At 36.6% G+C, this 19,224-nt stretch overlaps 1 protein-coding gene across 1 annotated transcript in view; it reads right to left on the reverse strand.

Annotated features, from left to right (window-relative positions):
* Positions 1–17,513, reverse strand: part of MUC6 (mucin 6, oligomeric mucus/gel-forming) — a 32,226-nt gene extending 14,713 nt beyond the window's left edge. The window contains exons 1-16 of the mRNA XM_075092517.1: positions 17,483–17,513; positions 15,748–15,988; positions 14,030–14,156; positions 12,495–12,582; positions 11,229–11,338; positions 9,162–9,369; positions 6,800–6,922; positions 6,362–6,482; positions 5,319–5,457; positions 5,051–5,155; positions 4,629–4,701; positions 4,221–4,358; positions 3,203–3,364; positions 2,579–2,673; positions 1,803–1,935; positions 658–907 (exon numbers count right to left, since the gene is read on the reverse strand). Of these exons, the coding sequence (XP_074948618.1) occupies positions 658–907; positions 1,803–1,935; positions 2,579–2,673; positions 3,203–3,364; positions 4,221–4,358; positions 4,629–4,701; positions 5,051–5,155; positions 5,319–5,457; positions 6,362–6,482; positions 6,800–6,922; positions 9,162–9,369; positions 11,229–11,338; positions 12,495–12,582; positions 14,030–14,156; positions 15,748–15,988; positions 17,483–17,513 (2,144 nt within the window). The remainder of the gene's footprint in view (positions 1–657; positions 908–1,802; positions 1,936–2,578; positions 2,674–3,202; positions 3,365–4,220; positions 4,359–4,628; positions 4,702–5,050; positions 5,156–5,318; positions 5,458–6,361; positions 6,483–6,799; positions 6,923–9,161; positions 9,370–11,228; positions 11,339–12,494; positions 12,583–14,029; positions 14,157–15,747; positions 15,989–17,482) is intronic.
* Positions 17,514–19,224: the final 1,711 nt, after the last annotated feature.

Below are 19,224 nucleotides of genomic sequence, written 5' to 3' on the forward strand. Positions count from 1 at the left end.
TGGAGTTAGTTTTCTTCATAGCAGCTCAATGGTGCTGTGTTTTGGATTTGTGACCAAAACAGTGGTGATAACACAACATTGTTTTTGCTATTGCTGAACAGTGTCAAGGCCATCTCTGCTTCTCAGGCTGCACCACCAGTGAGTAAGCTGGGGGTGCACAAGAAGCTGGGAGGGGACACAGCCAGGACACCTGACCTGAAATGACCAGAAGATATTCTATACTATAAAACATCAGGCTCAGCTATAAAAGCTCAGGAGAAGAAGGAGGAAGGAGGGATGTTTGGAGTTATGGCACTTGTATTCCCAAGGAACTGTTATGCATGACAAATTCATACTTTCCTGGAAATGTCTAAACATTCACCTGCTGACAGGAAGTAGTGAATTAATGTCTTACTTAGCTTTGATTGCACATGCTGCTTTGCTTATCAAATAAGCTTATTTTTGCTTATTAATAATAAAATTATTAAACTGTATTTATCTCAACCCACAAATTTTCTTGCTTTTGCCCTTCTGATTCTCTTCCACATCCAGCTGAAGCGGAGTGAGCAAGCAGCTGTGTGGTGCTTAGCTGCTTACTGCCATTAACCTTCAGCTGAGACACATGAAGAGCCCTGTCTCCATTTTCAGTTTGTTCATCTTTAAACTTGACACACTTACCAGGTAATCCCACCAGTTATTGTTGACTGGTCAGGCAAGATGTACTTTCTATCTTCTATATAGCAGGGACAATGAGATTTATAAACACACTCATTCTTGTGGTTCAAGTACATTCCTTCAGGACAGTGGCAGCCTTCAATAGGGATGTCAGTTGGATGACATTCCAGGGCTCGGTTGGAGAGTGACAAGCATGTCCTGTCACATGCTTGAGTGTTGTAGCTGAATGTTTGGTTGCCAGTACAAGCAATGGCTGTAAAACAAGACAAGAGTATATGTTAATTTACTTATCCTCTTCCTTATGAAATATAACTGTGCTCATAATGCACTGCATATATTGTGTCAAAGGCTTAAATGCTAAATGCTTCCTATTGCTTCTCTTCCTGTGGATGTGGAGCTTTAGCAAAAAATATTGCAGACCAAGGCTTAACACCAACCATGTAGCTGTTTGGAAGTTTTATGAATGTTAAATATCTATTGCTTCTTTGTGTATCTTGGAATAAAACAATGCAAAGAGAAGCTTTGCAGAAATACCAATGTATTTTTGAGTAACTGTGAAACCTGTGCTTTTGCCTAAGTTGCAGAATAGCCAAATTGTGTCTGCAACCAGAGTTCTTTCTCATTTTACAATACAGTATAGCTTTATTTATGTCTATTCCATCACTTAAAGATCAAGTCCTAGAAGCATCCACATGCTCACCTTAAAGCATAACAGTAATCTTTTTCATGTAGTCTTAAAATAACAATCCTTTTCTGAAACAGACTAGAAGGTTATTCAACAGTTGGGTATCTATTATCCCATTTCGGCTTTCCTCTTCTTTCTGTTCACTGGATTCCTCATTACTCTTAAGATGATTTGGACACTGTTTACAATACTGCTTTACCATTTAAGATTTTCTTTGTGTTATGACACGTCTGTGAAGTCAGCAGCTCCTGGGAATATGTCTTTTATACCTGCTGGTTGGCCTGCTTGAGCAATAAGTAGTCATTTTCTAACGACTGACAAGCATTTTTAAAATACGGTTTTGCTTTTATTCAGTTTTGTCATAGGTGAATAAAACATGGGAATATTATTAATGGAAACAGATAGACTTGCATGCATGCATTCATCTGACAGCAGACTATTAAGAGTTTGTTCAGTTACTTACTACAATTGTCCATACTGTTTCTCCAGTCCTCAAGGATTAAACCCATTGAAGCGCATATTCGTGCATATGATCCCAGAGCAGAACAAATATAAGGAAAGGTCTCTTCATAATTACAGGCTTGGTAGACACATCTCTGAAACCCAATACATGAAGAGTATGCTGTTACTGGGGAGAAGACATCTGGAAGTGCTAAACCCTGGAGGTGTTTAAAAGATGTGTAGCCATGGTGCTTAGGGACATGGTTTAGTGGTGGACTTGGCAGTGTTAGATTTACAGTTAGACTCAATGATCTTAAGGGTCTTCTTCAACCTAAGTGATTCTTCAATTCTAGGTTTCTATGCTGAATTGCAGAGGTAAGTAATGGAAAATCCATATTATTGCATAACTAAAACATGAAAAAGATCAGATTAATTGCCTGATTGGCATGAATAAAATATACTCAGCACCTAAAAAATGCATTTGTTTATTTGCTGCTTTTCATTTTTAATTTTCAAAATGTTTTGTCGTGATTGGCAAATATAATGAGCTCAATTATGCACATGGAAAAATCAATACTTTGTGAAGTTAAAGTTGTTGACAGGGAGAACTGTAGCATGAGTGAAAATACCTTCTGATTCATAGGGATGGGACTGGGGCCTATGAACAAACAGACTTTTAGTGCCTTATTTTCCTTAGCTTCTATGCATTGCTGATCCATATGAGTGGGATATTGTATATGAGTACATTTTGGTCCATATTTAGACTCCCTCTGTATGTTGTGTATCATAATTTCCTACCTTGTAGAAATGAATAGGGTTCACCACAGCATGGCATTTCTCAAACACTGTACCCTTCTTGGTAAGAATGGAGCAATGAGTCTCAGCAGATATTTCTGATAAAAGTAAATCATGGACATTAAACAGAGAGATTTAGGAAAAAGAAATGAAAAAATGAAAAAGAAAAAACAGCCTGGACACATGACTCTAGCTGAGCTTTTGGTGATGATGGATTGAACAAAAGGACAACTTTTGCAGACTGTACTTTTGTTCAAACAACAGAGTAGCTTTTCTTTTTCTTTTTTTTTAAAGACCAACAGCAACAGAGACTTGAGAAGGGAAAGCCTGGATCCTGGATTTCAATCACAGCACTGCTGAGCAAGTCTAATAAGACATTCGTGGACATGGAAATATCACCCAAAACTTCTCATTGATCATCTCAATCCCAGATTTCTAGAATGGGATCTGAAAAGCTTTCACTAGATATGTATTCTAGAAATCAGAAATGTCTTGGTGACAGAATTTGTGATGTTCAATTACCTCAGTCTCTGCTTCTCTCAAACTCTCTCAGTCCCCTGGTAGGCTTACGGAAGTGTCAGACAAAGCCAGCTGGGGAGATCAGCTACAACAGGATCATCTACTTACTGTTCAGTTGACTCAAAGCGCAAGGGTCGGTATCTCTCTCTAAGGCAGGATGGCAATTTCCTGCCCTCCAGGAATCTACAAACAGGGAGGCTGTCCCTTCAGTGATATCCATGCTAGTCATGAAGTCATCTGTAGTGTCTCCATTGTAATTGCCACACAAACCTAATAACATCAGAAATGCAAGTGGTGGCTGAAAATTAAAGAATGTGTACACATTGTGGTTCACGATGGAGAAAATTGATTCAAAAGTTCTACATGGAGTGTCAATTAATACTGTAGGCCAAGTAGCCAGAGAATCTCAATTATGTACGCATTCAATCACTGAGCCTCTGCATTCTCAAGTTAAGATTGTCCACTTCTATTCAATGACAAATTCATACATAAGTTTTTGTCTTGTTTTTAGAAAAAAACTTTTCCAGCAGTTTTAAATCATGTAAAAGAGAAAGGCCATGAAATACTTCTGCAGTTACACATGTTTTCTTATATATATATAATCTGTAATGACAAAGAATATAGATTTATACTTTTTTAAAAGCTAAAGCCTCTCTGTAATTCCCCATAGATAATTAGAATGCAGGATATGCCTTTGTGGCTAATGTTGCTGTGCAATAAACACAAATGTCTCCATCTGGTGCTTATCTGCTGAGAAGCTTTTAGATTCTTAGGCTCATTGTGTTTACAGTGATCATGTGCTGGGTTCAAAGAACCGTATGCTTCAAGATGTAGGGACCACAGAGAACGCAGTAAAGCACATACTGAAAAAGACACACACACATAAAACATGTGAAGATCAGTACTGTATTACACATGAAAAATGTCACCCATCTAATTTCTTTGATTCATTTTAAAGTTAGTAGTGAAAACAAAATTCTTAGCACATCGGTTTTTCAGTGCAGGTATTTTTGTTGTTTTTCCTTTGAATCCAGAGAAGAAAGTTTATTCCTTAAAGGATGAATACTAAGCTTTTGAAATTACACTCCCTAAATTTTCTCCTTCATATGGGGACTAGATTTCTTACCTAGGGTTCTGCCTCTGAATTGTGATCCAACTTTCACATAGGCCTGGAACACAGGTGATGTTTGAACTAGAAGCTCCAGCCCGAAGGTTGTATACATTTGAACGTACATCGAGGACTGTCTGAAAACAGTAACGTTTCCTAAAAGAACAAGGGTATTTAGAAATAGAGATTTCAATGCATATGGTATTGCAAAGTAATTATTTTAATGCATATGTAAGTGTTCTAGCATTCTGTCTACAAGCTTTCTCCTTCCACACACAACCCTCCACAGGGAGACAGATGCAATGAGAAAGATTTTAATCTTCCTCTAAAACCTCTGCTATTGGCAGTTGCGAGAGAAAACACAGTGGGTTGTGTAAAACAGACATTTAATGTAATTTGGCTTTATATATATTCCCTTGTCTTTACCTGATTTGTAAGGTAGCTGCTTAAGTTCATCATCATCAGTAAGGAGTTCATTCTGAGAAATCACAATTTTATCCTGTAAGAAAAGGACATGAATCAGAAGTAATTGTCTGTACTGATGATATTCCTACGTTCTTTACCTTAAGCAACTGTATTGTTAATGACCTATACAACAGAAAAAGATTGATTCAAGCTTTTTCTCACATTTTTCCATTATGCTTTCAGTTTTCACTTTGAAAACACTCTAACTTCCTGAGTTAATGTGGCAACGGAGATCTTTAGTCTAGATGCATGAACTGGAACATATCTTTAGTATCTGTCCCCCATAATTTTTCAGTTCAGGCTATTAGCAATGACTTTAAGTATTTATTTTGCTAATCTGGTTGCTGAAATGCTGGATAGAACCTGTGGAGGGCAATACTTACCTTTGTAGATAGGTAAATAAGAGCACTAAGTGACGTCTCAGAATGGGAATAACCAGACTTTTCATATACAGCCATTAGGGTTCCATTGTGTGGCAGGCTGGAACTCTGGAGGAAAATAGTGCAAAGGCAAATCTGTGTCAGAATAACACTGATTTGTAGAATAAATGTATATCATAGGAAGACCTCAGTTTGTGTTCCAATATGAACCCGAAGACAGACTAAAATGCATCCATTTGATATTGTGTGTTTCTAGACTGAAGGAAATTACCTTCATAAGAACGTATGTGCAAACCCCATGGAACCTGTATGATCTAGAGTCAAATGTGGTAACAAAGGAGCCTCCTTCCAGCGAACACCTTCCAGGGCAGGGCAAGTCTTTGCAGTTCCACTGACCCATCATACATTTACTGAGGAAAACAAGAAATCCTGTGTAAGGTTATTCTCATATAACCTTATGGCACTTTATACCAGCAGAGGATTTGATCCTCCTGCCTGGAGGTTTTGCTGTAGCAAAACCAACAGGCAAGATTGGTTAGTGAACACAGTGTAACATACATGTCCATTCTGATCTTTCATTTCCACTGTTTTGAAATTTCTTTTCTTTATGCTCTAAGAACTTAGCCACTCCCTAGAAACGGAAGATGTAATTTGTATCACTTTTCCCCTTATACTTTCTATGCTTTGATTTTCTTTGTCTACATATATCAGTTGAAGTTCTTCATCTTAATTCAAAGTTGCTTAACTCTTGTATGGATTGTCCATAAACTTTTCTGAATAGATAAATCATGAAAAATGCATTCATTGTTGCGGTTCTGAAGATTAAGTCCATTATTTATAATTTATTTTATTTATTAGAATTATGATAGCAAGAGAAGTTACACCAAAAAAATTCCACTCTTCTTTTGAAAAACTTTCCAAATTTAAAAAATATTTCTTAAGTAATTATTTTCTGTTGCAAAACAGAAATGTAGTTTTCAGCGCTGATTTGGTGATCAGAAACACTGGGATTGCCAGAAAGAAATTGTAAATTCTTTACATAGTTTTGTCCTAATTTTACCTCCACTTTCACAAAGGAGAAAAAAATGCTACTGTTTTGTATGCTTCTGAAGGAGCATTTATATTTTTACATTAATCAGGGAATGAGACATGTGCATCTTCAATTACAAATTATGGTTTGTGACACTCCATGAAGGTGGCCTCAGAGATGGTACAACACATTTGCAGCTGCCCTCCAAAACGTTAGGCTAAATTTTTCAACCACTTGGTGATGCTACTCTCCATCCTCTCATGAAATTACTTGTTGCTACTCACCAGGTCCTACATGCTGCTTTCATTGTCTCACCAGGAGCATAGATTTTCCCATTCAGTGTACATGGACACTGCTTAATGTGAACACATGTTCGATTCTTTGAGATGTCATCAAGAACAGTTCCTGCCAAAGAAGATAAACAAAATTAATAATTTTCCATATCCTTACTTAGTGCTAAAGCTATTATAGCTTGAATGCCTTCCAAAATTAGCTTAAGAATGCTATTCTTGCACAGTCAGTGCCCTTACTTAGAGATCATACTTAAGGACCATGACTATTCAAGACTCCAGTTATATTATGCTAAGAAATAGCAGTTGAACAGCACAATGCCCTGAAATGCACTGCTAGTTCATTATTAAGAAGTCTATACCACTTGACTGGATATATGCCAAAAACATCTGTATGGGCCATTTAGGACATGATGAATACAGAAATGATACCTTCTGGACAAAAGCAACCATAGGTACAGTGACTGGAACAGCTGTACTCTGGGTTGGAACAGGTTTTAATACATGGAGAACCACATTCCTCATAGATTTGGTTAGCAGAACATTTTCCCACAGCTGCAACAAACAGTGAAAGTGTTAAGATTTTTAGAGTGTAAACATAGAAGAATCATCTACCACCTAGGATGGAGAAGACTTTGTGGTTTCTGGCAATAACGTTCTCTTATCCTGCCTCAGTACTCAGTCATCTGAGTATTCATCATCACCATCATATTCACCCTAGCTTCTATTAATATTTTATACCGTATTTATTAGAAACTCCTTTCAGAAGCTTGAAGAATGGCAAACAGGCTATATTGCAGCCTGATAAACTACTACAAATCAAATTTTCTGTAGTATTTAAAGGTTTTAAAGAATATAACTTTTGATCTTCTGTATAGTTCCTGCTTCTCAGACATTATCTGCTTTTCAGAATAGAGCTACCTAGCAATTCTAATATATGGAAGTCAGCATATGTTTTATTTATGTGATAAATTCAAGCAGAGATTTTTCCTTATCTGAAAGGGTAAAAATAAGTGAGGTAGGGAAATAGAAGTAGTTAGAGATGAGGATGACAAAGAAAAAACAAAGACTAAAAAGTTTATTGTCTTTGTCTATTAGGCATTTATTTGCAAATTCTTAGATTCTCAGCTTTGTTTTTTTGGGGAAACAAGAGTTCCCGTTCCCTTTATTTTTTTTCAAGCTTTGCGTTTTATCACTTTACTACCAGTCCTAGTAAAGGTCTACTGGCAGCATGAAACAGCTCTGACTTGGGGAAAACTAGGCTATTTTTTTATTGTGATTAGTAACAATTATTGTACATTTCTGTGAATGCACACAGTGCCTTACTAATATTTATCTGAATTTATAAAATGCATAAGGAGTTTACAATTTTGAAGGATTAAAATCATTTGCAGACCAACCAAATAATAAAATGGGTTACCCATTTATGTAAGATGGACAACCTTGGAGAAGGAGGGGAAAAATTATTTTAGGAAGAAGTGTAATTTTGAAGTGTTGGGGATAATAATGGAGCCTAGCAAGGAATGTTTTCGGTAAGTATGAGGGAAGAATGAAAGAAAACTCAATATTAAGTACAAAAACTAAAGAGTGGTACCAGTATGCGAAGATCAAGAGGAGAAAAGAAGAATATGGCACCAGAGATGCAGGGAGGGCAAAATGAGGCAAGGCCTCATAAGTAACAATGGTGAGACAATAAACTATGGCAAATTAAACAATGACTTCAGGAATATAATTCAGCTGGGATTTCACTATTTTTATGCTAAAATCTAAATGGTAGCCAGTCTTAAATATTTTTTAAACAGAATAAGAATCAAGGGATAAGGAGAAACATATTCCTGTCAAAGCAATTTATTTTTCAAATTTGTGACCCATGACCATATATTCATATAAAGGATAAATGAAAATATGATTACATTATATGCTTCTGAAGGACACTATCTGGTTAAGCAAGGTCATTTCGAAAGATACTCTTTTTTGGCATGAGCTACATCTCTGGTAATTTAATGTATGAGTCAGTTTAAATTTAACATCAATTTAAGTTACTTTTGACTTTTTTATGATCAGTATCAGTATGATACTGATCAGTATGATCAGTATCAGGCTTTTTTACGATCAGTATCCTATAAAACAATGAACCCTGCTACATAACACTGACTGTAGATTGAAGTTTCAGATGGATTCAGAAACACTGCAAAACATGAATCAGCACTTTAATAACAAACAGACACTTGAAAAAGAGTGAGTCTAATCATGTACAGCTTGGAGAGTAATGGAAGATTTGCTTCCTGTTTACTTCCAATTAGTATCTGTAATTAAGAAGGTTGAGCATCTGAAAATGGATTACTGAAAATCTCCTGTGAATAAAAGGGGCTATGGCAACTGTTAACAAAAAGGTTCAAAGACTTCAGAGGCCATTTAAAAGTTGTCTTTTCATTAGCTAATTTGCTAAGTACAATAATGAAAACAGCGTACTAAGAAAGAACAGCCTCCTGTTGGAAGTCTAAGAAATTCAACAGTTTTCACCTGGTGGATGTCTCTTTCTTTTATCATCACTGATCTAGACATAGGAGCTATGTTTTGTGCTTCCTCCTTCTCTTTTGAGGTTTCCGTGCTTTCCTTCTTAATGCTTTACCAAAGACCACTCTTGTTCTCTTAAGAAAATAGTTTGTTTAATCCAAGGTGGTACAGACTTTTCTATCAGTTGATTTAAATTCCAGTTAATTATCATTCTCCCTCTATGTAAAATACAGGAAAGTGAAGTACAGTCTTCTATGAACAAAACATTTGAACTTACAGCAGAAGTTCTCAGTTCTCCAGTTGAACACCATTTGGTGGGACATAGCACATTGCCTTGAATACTCTGACAGTGTAGAGCAAGTGCAATTTTTTTGTCCTGGCTGACTGCAGTCCTGCATATCGAGCTGGCAACGAATGACAAATCCATCCTTTGGCACACTGCAGGTTGGTGACACCAAGTTAAGTAGCTGAGAGCAGATCATGGCCTAAATAAAAAAAAAAAGAAAAAAAATTTTCCTAGTAGTGTTTCCCCATTGTGAAAACCACAATAGAATATCACTGCTAGTTACGATTTTCTTGTTGGTTGTTTTGCCTTTTCCCCTCTACAGTTTGACTTAAAATGCATGAGAAATTAACAAATAAAAAGGAATATAAATCCACTGTATAATAGAAGGATCTTGTTATGTTGAATTGGTTCCACTTCTCATTACGTTGGAAATTAAGTCATTCTTTCAGTACCATCAATCCCCCTAAAAATGGCTGAGAACATTATACAGGCAGGGAGTACTTTGCCTCATGGAGATTCAGGTCAGGACAAAGATCTCTGATGTGAAGATAGCAACATTTATTCCTCTTTGAGCAGATATTTGATGTGTATGTATTGCCTACCATGTTGCCTTTTGCAGTATAAGGTCTCAAAGAGAAACTGTAAAAAGGCTAAACATCCCAGCCAACAGAAGTTCTCCACCAGATCAAAGTAATTTTTTCAGTGTGAATACAAGTAATATTTACAACCCACTTCTTCACAGAAGTATCTTCCTCACAGGACCTACAGAAACTCCTTTATACCTGCTCTTCTTGTTAAAGAGATACTACTAAACTAATATTTCTCTGTGTTTCTGTTCTGGGAAAATGAGAATCTCAGAAGGATTCTAGCAGGCTCTTCCTCTGTATTATGAAAGCTAAACTTTTTTAGCAAGAGGAATGGTTTCTATGTTTAAATGAAGATATTCTTGGGTTGCTAGAAAAATAAGATGAAACTATTACAGAAAAAAGAAGAAAAATTTATTTCAAGAGAGAACTTTTTAAGCATTCTGTAATTACTAGTAACCTATATACTGTACACAAGTACATGAGAATTGCAAAGTAAGATCATATTCTTGTGAGGAAGTACAAATGGAACCAAAGAGCATGATCATTCCATGTAGAGTGAAATGTTTTTTAAAGGATAGCAATGACTACTTGCCATTAGGCATATGGTGACTTTATGACCTCCTAGGTAGCAAAAAGAACAGGTTTCTGAGAGAAATTGTTTCCATCTCCTCAGCCTGGAAGATCTACCCAGGAGAGACTCAAAACCTAGTAGGACATTGGCCTGGACAACCTACTCTAGCTGACCCTGCTTCAGCAGAGGGGTAGGACTAGATGATCTAAAGAGATCCCTTCCAAGCTAAACCGTTCTGTGATTCTGTAAAATCTGTGTGGGAATGCAAAATTTGAGTTTGCCTGGTTAAACAACTTAACAGGATCATCTTAGGTAGGATTTGATTCCTGTATCTGCAAAATCTAAGCAATAGAAGCCCTTTTGTTCTTTGCTGTTACCAAGCTTCCTCTTTCAACTGTATTTACATGGATGCATCATGTTTCAGGTACACTCTTTTTCTTTTTGTCTAGGACTGCAAGTGACAGCAGTTGGTAGTGGTTAGCGCTGTTATGAACGCTGTTATCTGGCAATATGTTTAAAGCATCATTGAATTTCTTCAAGTCTGCACAGTTTATGTCAGGTCTTTAGTTTTCAATAAAAAGTTCTTTAAAGCTTCACTGGTTTCCATGAATTTCCTGTAATGACCTGCATGAAATTTCAGAAAGCTGTAAGCTAAATGCTGTTAAGTTTATATGAGTGATATAAATCCAGCCTCAAAAATGCCCATGGGCCTTTTTCAAATTGTATCTTAATGCAAAGAACTAATTTTCCTTCTCATATCATGCTATGCAAATTTTGACTTTATCCACTTTCATGGAAGTCCATTTTATGAAACCACTGCCTCTCTGTTGTTGATTTTTATCCATCTTTCTGCTTCTGTTAAGAATCAAGCTGCAGAAAAGCCAAAAAGATCTTTCTTACGTATTTTTGGTGAGGAATGGTGGAAACTGCTATCTCCTCAGACAGGCAGATCTCTGATGGATCATCCATTTTTTGTAATGCTGCAAATTTATATGTATCCAGCAATTTACCTGTAAATTGAAGGGTTATAATTTGTCAGGAAAAAGCCCACGTGGATTTGTTTAATTGTTGCTGTGATGTAGCAAAACTCAGATCCTTCTCTTTGACTGTGAAAGGTCCTACTAATTAATCTTCCTGATGATAACAACTACCTCTTTTGCCCTTTACCTGGAGTTTATTCAGTAAAGTATACTTTTATCACCTTGATCATTTCTCTGAGCTATTTTGTAAGCTATCACATCTACTAACTTACATGATACCGGCTGCTACTGTTTTTCTGCTGGCTGTGTTGTCTTTTGCCAGCTGCTGTTTCATGCCTCGTCTCCCCATCCCCCATTCTTATATTCTTCCCTGTGTGTGGGGTTAAACTCATCACAACTAAAAAATATTGTATACTTTTTAGAACTCTTTTCCATGATGTGTATAGAAAACTTCATCTGCTGTGTTGATCGGAGGTTAGTTTACTGTGCAATGTAGTGTATCCACACTAGCACTGTAGTTCAGATTAGCAGTGTGCTTTTAAAGCAAATCTTCCAAACAACCCCACTCCATACAATTAGATTTCCATTGTGGAGTGGTCTTGGCATACAGAGTGTCTTTAAGATGAAACCAAGCCAGAAGATGTGCTCCAGGAACGTGTCTAATGAGCTCCCACTGCTAATGGATGTTAGTTCAACAGACCAGATTAGAGTGACTCTGAAATGAACCCCCCAAGCCACATATAGTGCAGATGTCAAATCCTCAGCACCAATTATTTTGTTCTAAAGATCCATCCTTACTGGGACACACTACGTGTTAATGTTCTTGTCCACTATGTTCTTTTTATTATAGCCTCATTCTTGCTTCTGCCTAACGTAATAATTTCCCTTGCTGTGCCTTGCTATGAACCAAGGACTGTTCTGTAAGTTAGGTGAGAGAGTGTGATCCTTACCACCTGTTTCTAAAATATAAGACAGTCCTTATCACTTGCCTGAGGAACACACAATATTGTCATCATAGCAAATAATAGTAACACAATCACGATAGGTATGTTGGTGAACTCTGGGAGTGCTTTAGTCAATTCTGAAACTGAGCAAGTAGTCAGAGAAATGTTAGTGCAGTATTAAATTTCCACCTTGACTCAGTTTAACTAGTTCTCCTTCCAACTGACCTGCCCTTAGATCTTACCTTCATTCACAAATTCATTCAATTCAAAACCATCATAGTTTCCACACATTCCACAGGTTTTCCCCATATATTTTTTTTCAGTTAAAACCTAAAATAAAATAAAACAAAACATTTAAAAGGATCCAGAGCTTCAGAGTGGAGGATTGTGCTGGGGGACCCTTCCAAAAGCAGCAAAATTGCGGCAAAGCCACGGCAGCAAAAGTGCAGGGAGAGAAAGGATACCCCATCCCCCTGCCCAAAGTGGGAAGGAGAGAGCTTCTGACGAGAGGCAGCTCTGACTCAGTGTGGGCCAGGGCATGAGTGACAGCAGCCAAACAACCCCCTCATGTACAAGAGCAGCCCCCAGGAGCACGGTGAACAGGGCGTGGCATGGCAGTTTGCACTCACTGCAGGGGGGTTGGACTAGATGACCTCTAAAGGTCCCTTCCAACCCTAAGCATTCTATGATTCTCATTAATTTCAGTGATTTGACTGGAGGAAATTTTTGGAAACAGTAAACTTCTTTTCCCTATAGGCAAATAGTGATTGTTGTGATTTTTTTATTTAATAAAAGAATAAGATTCTAAGACATTTGCAGATAATTGAGGGGTGATAATATTCTAAGGATCCAGAAAAAATAGCAAAGGAAATGATGCTGTTTCCTTGCTCATATCTTTGTTGACAAATTTCAGGTTTGTTCTTTTAAGAAATTGTAGGTTATAGGAAACAAATCTGTTTCCTAGGTTATTCAATTATCTATTCAATAGATACTCAATAGGTTACTCAATTATCTATTGCTCTGGAGAGTAAAGTGGTAATATTACTACTGGCTATAATCAATGAATTATTATGAAAACCTTAGATCAGAGGAAAAAATCTGACTATACATGGAGTATAGTGTGTAGCCATCACAGTAGCATTTACTGCTATGTGTGTGATAGTAAGTAATGCTAGTAAATCTCCCAGGCAATTTATTACAAAACAATCTCCCTGTTTTAGCAAACTTACCAATTTAGAATTCAGTGTCTTTTGTGGCATTAATATTACAGGTCACACTGAGAAAATGTGTCCTCTTCCCTAAAATATATCAGGGATTTTGGAGGGAAAACATTAAAAGATTCAGAAAAAAGGAAAGAAACGAAGGAACTGGTAGGAGCACCATATGTTTGAAACTAAAAGATGTCCAGGGGAAGCACAGTAGAAATGACAAAACTATGGCACATGCTATTAAATGCTACACAACTGTAAACAACTTCAACATCCCTTTAGAAAAACATTGTAGCTGCTGCAATAGCCTGAAGAAAGTTTAAAGTCTGTGAAAGTGTCCACAAATCTCAACATTGGTGGCTTTAGTTAATTAACGATGTTGGAAGTGAAAGGAACATGCAGGTATAAAAAGTAAAGTTGTTTATTTCAAGAGGACTGGATAAAGCAGGAAAAAACAAAACAATCAAATAGTAAACACATGCAAAAAGCACATAATTCTAAAGAGATCTTGTCATTCCAGTAAGTCAGTGACAATTTTCTCTTCTGCTTTATGAGAACATTTTACTAACCATGAGATAGTCATCATTGTTCCACATGACAACTAGCTCCATCTCCATCAGCTTGGCCACCAGGCGGATGTTTTGTCCATAAGGTGCTATTTGAATTCCATTGCTGGTGTAAGGCAACTTAACAACACTGTAATAAGGTGAGAAGAGAAACTGACCTTATACCAACATTATACAGGTATTAGTTATCTTTTTAAGATATAACACACATACAATCTGAGTACTTGCAGCAGCATGAAATAGTTTTTTTTTCTTTGTAACTGTAACATTTCAAGACACGTTAAAATTTCTGTTGATTGAAAATCAGTGTCAGCAGTTTCATAGAAGAATAGAAGAATACCAGGAGATGGTTGCATACTATTTATACCAGTAAAAATGTTTGCACAGGACCTGGCATCTTCACTTTGTTTTATTGGGGTGTAGTTAGATGTTTCAAGAACTTGTAGCAGTACAGTTTGTGTGGTAGAACTATGGTTGATTATCCTGAAGAGCTTCTGTGGACTACAGCCTGTTAAGATAGGAATTATTGCTACAATTGAAAACTGACAAGGTTAGAGAAACCCATGATGGGAATGTTGTAGCAGAATTTCATCCCCGTGGCTGAATTCTAATGCTACAAACTAACAACATTAAAGAGCAAATATATTTTGCGAAGTACTCAGTAAGTATGTGATACAATCATAGAAAAGTTGGTGGTAAGGGACCTTCTGAAGTTGCTCAGGCCAGCCTTCTACCTGAAGCAGGGCCATGTGCAACATTAGACCAGGTCAGTCATGGCATTTGGTTCTTGTGAAAAATTTAAAATGCAGATCATTGGGTTAGGCCCATAGATTTATACAGTTTTCCTGGAACATAAACTAATAAAGGAAGTTTTTCTAAATACAGTTTGCTAAATTAAGGTATAGCTGCAAGTTGCCTTTTTGTCATGATGGTTATTGTACCCAGGTAAGTATAATAAGCTACAGATAATCCACAGTCAATTATTTCCTGTATCTGCATGTACGCAGACAAAAATTCCACACTGCCTATCAGATAAAAATTTTGAAAGCTTCCCTGGACAAATTTCCTTGTATGGGAGCAATTTGTCTAGAATAAGGAATGATGCAGAACCCAAAGGCTCCCCTTAGTGAAACAGCTGTTTTCTGGACATAGTGATCCTTGGAATAATGCGAACACTCAGTGGTCTCATACACAAGGACTTCTTTGTAAGCCCCTCCAATATTCCTCTGTTGGTTGTATAGTTCAAAGTTTCTCTTGTACCCTATATATGTGTTATCTGAACACATATATATGAACAGAGGGTTCAGAGTTATCTAAATCTCAAATCAAATGGACTCTAAGCAAAACACAGGGAGTTCAACTAATATCTACTAAAGGTAATAAGCTGTTTCATCTGTGCTTGTAGAGATAAGCATAACCAGATTGGTAATATCTAGGAGCCTGTAGTTTCAATGTGAGAACTGTTTTGGTCTGAGAAGGTTAATTTATCCCTTTGCTTACACAAATATGCAGTAAGCTTGATTCAAATAACTGCAAATGAAGTACTTATCTACAGAGTGTGAATGCTTGATAGGAAGAAATGGGAGTAGAGACCAATTAGATGTGCTAACTTCCATAATTTGTTAATTAATTTTTGACACAAAGTCAAAAATTCAGTGCAACTGCTGTGTAACCCCTTGCCTTCTTTAAATGCTTTTTTCCCATTCATCACACAGTCTTACCCAACACTCCTGACAGAAATGCTGCCTTTCTCAACAGTGACAACAGAAGGTCCCAGCTCAATAATGATCCTCACAATTTTTTTGTCCAGCCCACGGCGGAACTGAATGTTGAAGTCTGGACTGGTCTCATCACATACGGTTGCAAAGATATAGTTGCAGGTCCCAGTGAAGTCATACTGGTATTTATCAAAGGTTGAAAAATGCCCTCCACCCCAGGTAGAACAGGAATCCTTGCTCAAAACTATAAAAGTGAAAGACAAAAATGAATTTAGGTCTCCTAACAGCATATTTACTCTTTCTGGCTGCCATTTCAAATATAAGTAACAGGAAAAGATAGTAAGTTTCTACTCAGATTAATTATGTAAACAACATCCTAGCCATTTTTTTTGTAAACTCAAGATTTTATCTCAAGTCAGGAAGTGAAACAGTAGTTGGAGTCAGACAATATTCTTATTTACTGTAAGCAGAGGAGAGCTCCCTAGTTTCCTAGCTTGGGAAACATCCTTCCATCTCCTTTGTAGTGTATATAAAGGCTTACCTTCCTATTTGAGTCTGCTTGATCTGCTTGCAAATGCGACAGCTTGCTACTGGAGAAACCTTTAACATCTCAGGCACAACATTTACGAAGCTATCTATGGCATTACTGTATCATGATTCATTGCACAGCCAGACCATTAGATATCCAAAGACAGTCTTCAAAGCTCAGCTTGTAAGTCCCCAGTTTTTTGGCTCTGTGTTTGTGTAACAAAGTTCCAGCCACCTTTGTAAATATATGGAATGTTTTAATCAGTTTTCATTTTTAAAAAGTAATCACTTTTCATCCGAATGGACAGATTTTAGGAGGTTGAAATGAATCATATAAAAAGAGGTACAACTCCAGCACTTGATGTTAGATATTTCTATACCTACATAAAGCATTTGAACAGTCCTTCTGAAGTTGATAGAACTACTGAAGTAAGCAAAATCATGTCCTTGGTTATATATTTCCATACCCAGATCGTTACTTTTAATTTTTTAATTACTTTTGCTTATGGGGTTATATGAAGCTCAGGTATCTTAGAATATATCTTAGAAGCACAAATTATCACGTAAATTTAGCAAAGTCTCTGTGCAATTTATATTCACTGCTTTCAGGCCAAAACATTTTTTCACTCTTAAAGAGTGATCAAATGACTACAGAGAGCTACTGTTTTTATTCAGATCATGTAGAAAATACTGTTTCCCAATAAGCTGTTACCTGTTGGCAAAAAGTACTCCTGTTCCATACTTTTGTGCTGTCCAGAATATCTGACTGGAGAATAGGAGTCAGCTAATTGTTATCATTGACCTTTCAAGCCCGATTCCAGCTAGTTTAATATATTGTGCTTACGTGATACTGACCAGAAAACCCCAGCTTTTTTAGAGTGTGCCAGGGAATTACCTGGGGTTGCACAATGGTCAGAGTGCAATAGGTGCCCCTTTCTATAAATACAGGAGTGCTTTCAGTGTATTTGTTTTTATTTAAAGCTTATCAGAGAAAAATAACAAATGGGAATGCCAATAACTCAAAAAAGTTTAAAACTAGATTATATATTTGTCTTTTGAGTTCAGCTTTTATTAAGTAATACCTAGGGATTTTCTTTTAATTTGTGTATATCCATGCCCTACTATTCCTGTTGTAAGAACAGCCAGAAGACAAAGATGAATTGCTGAAGTTTTTTTTTTTGGCTGATCACAAGTACTCAACTATTTTTACCTTTAGGATGAACTTCATGTAGCTTTTGCATGCTTATGCTGAATGAGAATTAACCTAATACAAGCCACTCTCTGCCGCTTCTGCCTAAAGAAATTCTTCTTATTACAATAAATTTACATTTTAAGTCATTCTTTTTTTTCTACACCTCTGCATTTTCACCAGACGAGATTAAGAATTGCATTGTCAATCACTGAAATGCAGCAACTTTTGGAGTACACAGAGTTGCCTTTTATCAGTATGTAACAGTAAAGCACAGTATTCTAATGCAAACATTAAGCTCATGGATTACTAGGAAGAATGATAGAAAAATTGTTCAGAATGCTAGTACTGATATCCATATTTATTTTAGAAAGGATCTAGTGAAAATTGTGTTTTCAGAAGGTTATAGAGCCTTCTGTATCCTGTTTTAGCAGAGGAACAGCATGTCCTGTAAAATACAGTATATCATGTTAGCATGATGACATTTATTCATTCTTGCATGGATGTGGAAAACTAAAGGCTTAATGAATAAAATTTAGATTGAAAAGCCAGTGTCTCACATTTCTTCAGAAAAGCACATGTGAAAAGTTGTATTGGTTCTGACCAAGGGTTGATGTAGCTCAGTATTTTATTTCCAGTAGTGGTCATTAAGAGACTGCCCAAGGGAAGAGTACCATCAGGTCAAGCATGTATACTTCCCTAGATACTCTCCCAGTCTCCAATTATTTTCAATTCAGGGATTTTGTGACACTATTTGGATTTGTCTGCCTACCCTTCTTGTGCTGTGGTTTCTAACCAGCCTCCTTTTGAATTGAAGCAAAGTTTCTTTGTAACAGAAAATACCACAGTCACTGCTTTCAAAAATGACCATTTTAATTATGAGTTAAGATTTTAATGATGTCTGCCTTTCTAACAGTACTTCTGATACCTAATATTTTTAATACATTAAAGCTATAATATGCTAATTATTTTGTGTTTTGGCATGACACATTTTTATGCAAGTAAGATAATAGTATCTTACTATCTTCTGTATTTCTTAGACTCAGAAGGACTAGCAAAAATTTGCAGTAAGTAGGTGGCTGGAGTTAATTTTGCTTACTTTTGGGTGCATGCACCCAAGCCATTAGGAGTTATGGGAAAATTTCTGGGAAACCACCAGAACTGCGGCAACAATAGCTTCAGCTGGCACAGCTGGATGTTGAAGTGAAGATATGTCCATACCCTGACTCCCCACTGGCTGCTGGCTATAAAGGTGAGGAAGAACTATTCCATATTCTGATCTTTCACTTGCTCATAAATTTGTTTTAACCTGCAATCTTTAAAGTGATGTCATAGACCTAGCCTATATGGAGAATCAGGTTTATTTCATTCCCTGGATTTTGCAGCATCAAAAGAATCCATTTCCTAAGTTCTTAGATAATATTAGGCCATAATCTGCAGGAAAGAAAATCAAACAGATCACACAAATGACCTCAACTGCAAATTTCTAAATTTGGAAGGCTACTAAACTGTTCACAGTTTTTATCCTTAGCCATCAAAACCTCAGCATGGTACACTACACCACTTTCCAACTAGTATAAAACTTACCAGAGCAAGACAACGTATTTTACTGTCTTTTCATAAGCAAGCTCTTAATTTGGAATTTCTAAAACTAATGCTTTAAATCATATATTCCCTGAGGCAAGGAATTATTTTTATTATGTGTTTTGTACAGTGTCTCCTGCAATATGGAATTGATGCTAAATGGAGTTGTTACTCATAGC

This window comes from Phalacrocorax aristotelis, chromosome 5, assembly GCF_949628215.1.
Source record: "Phalacrocorax aristotelis chromosome 5, bGulAri2.1, whole genome shotgun sequence".
Lineage (NCBI taxonomy): Eukaryota > Metazoa > Chordata > Aves > Suliformes > Phalacrocoracidae > Phalacrocorax > Phalacrocorax aristotelis.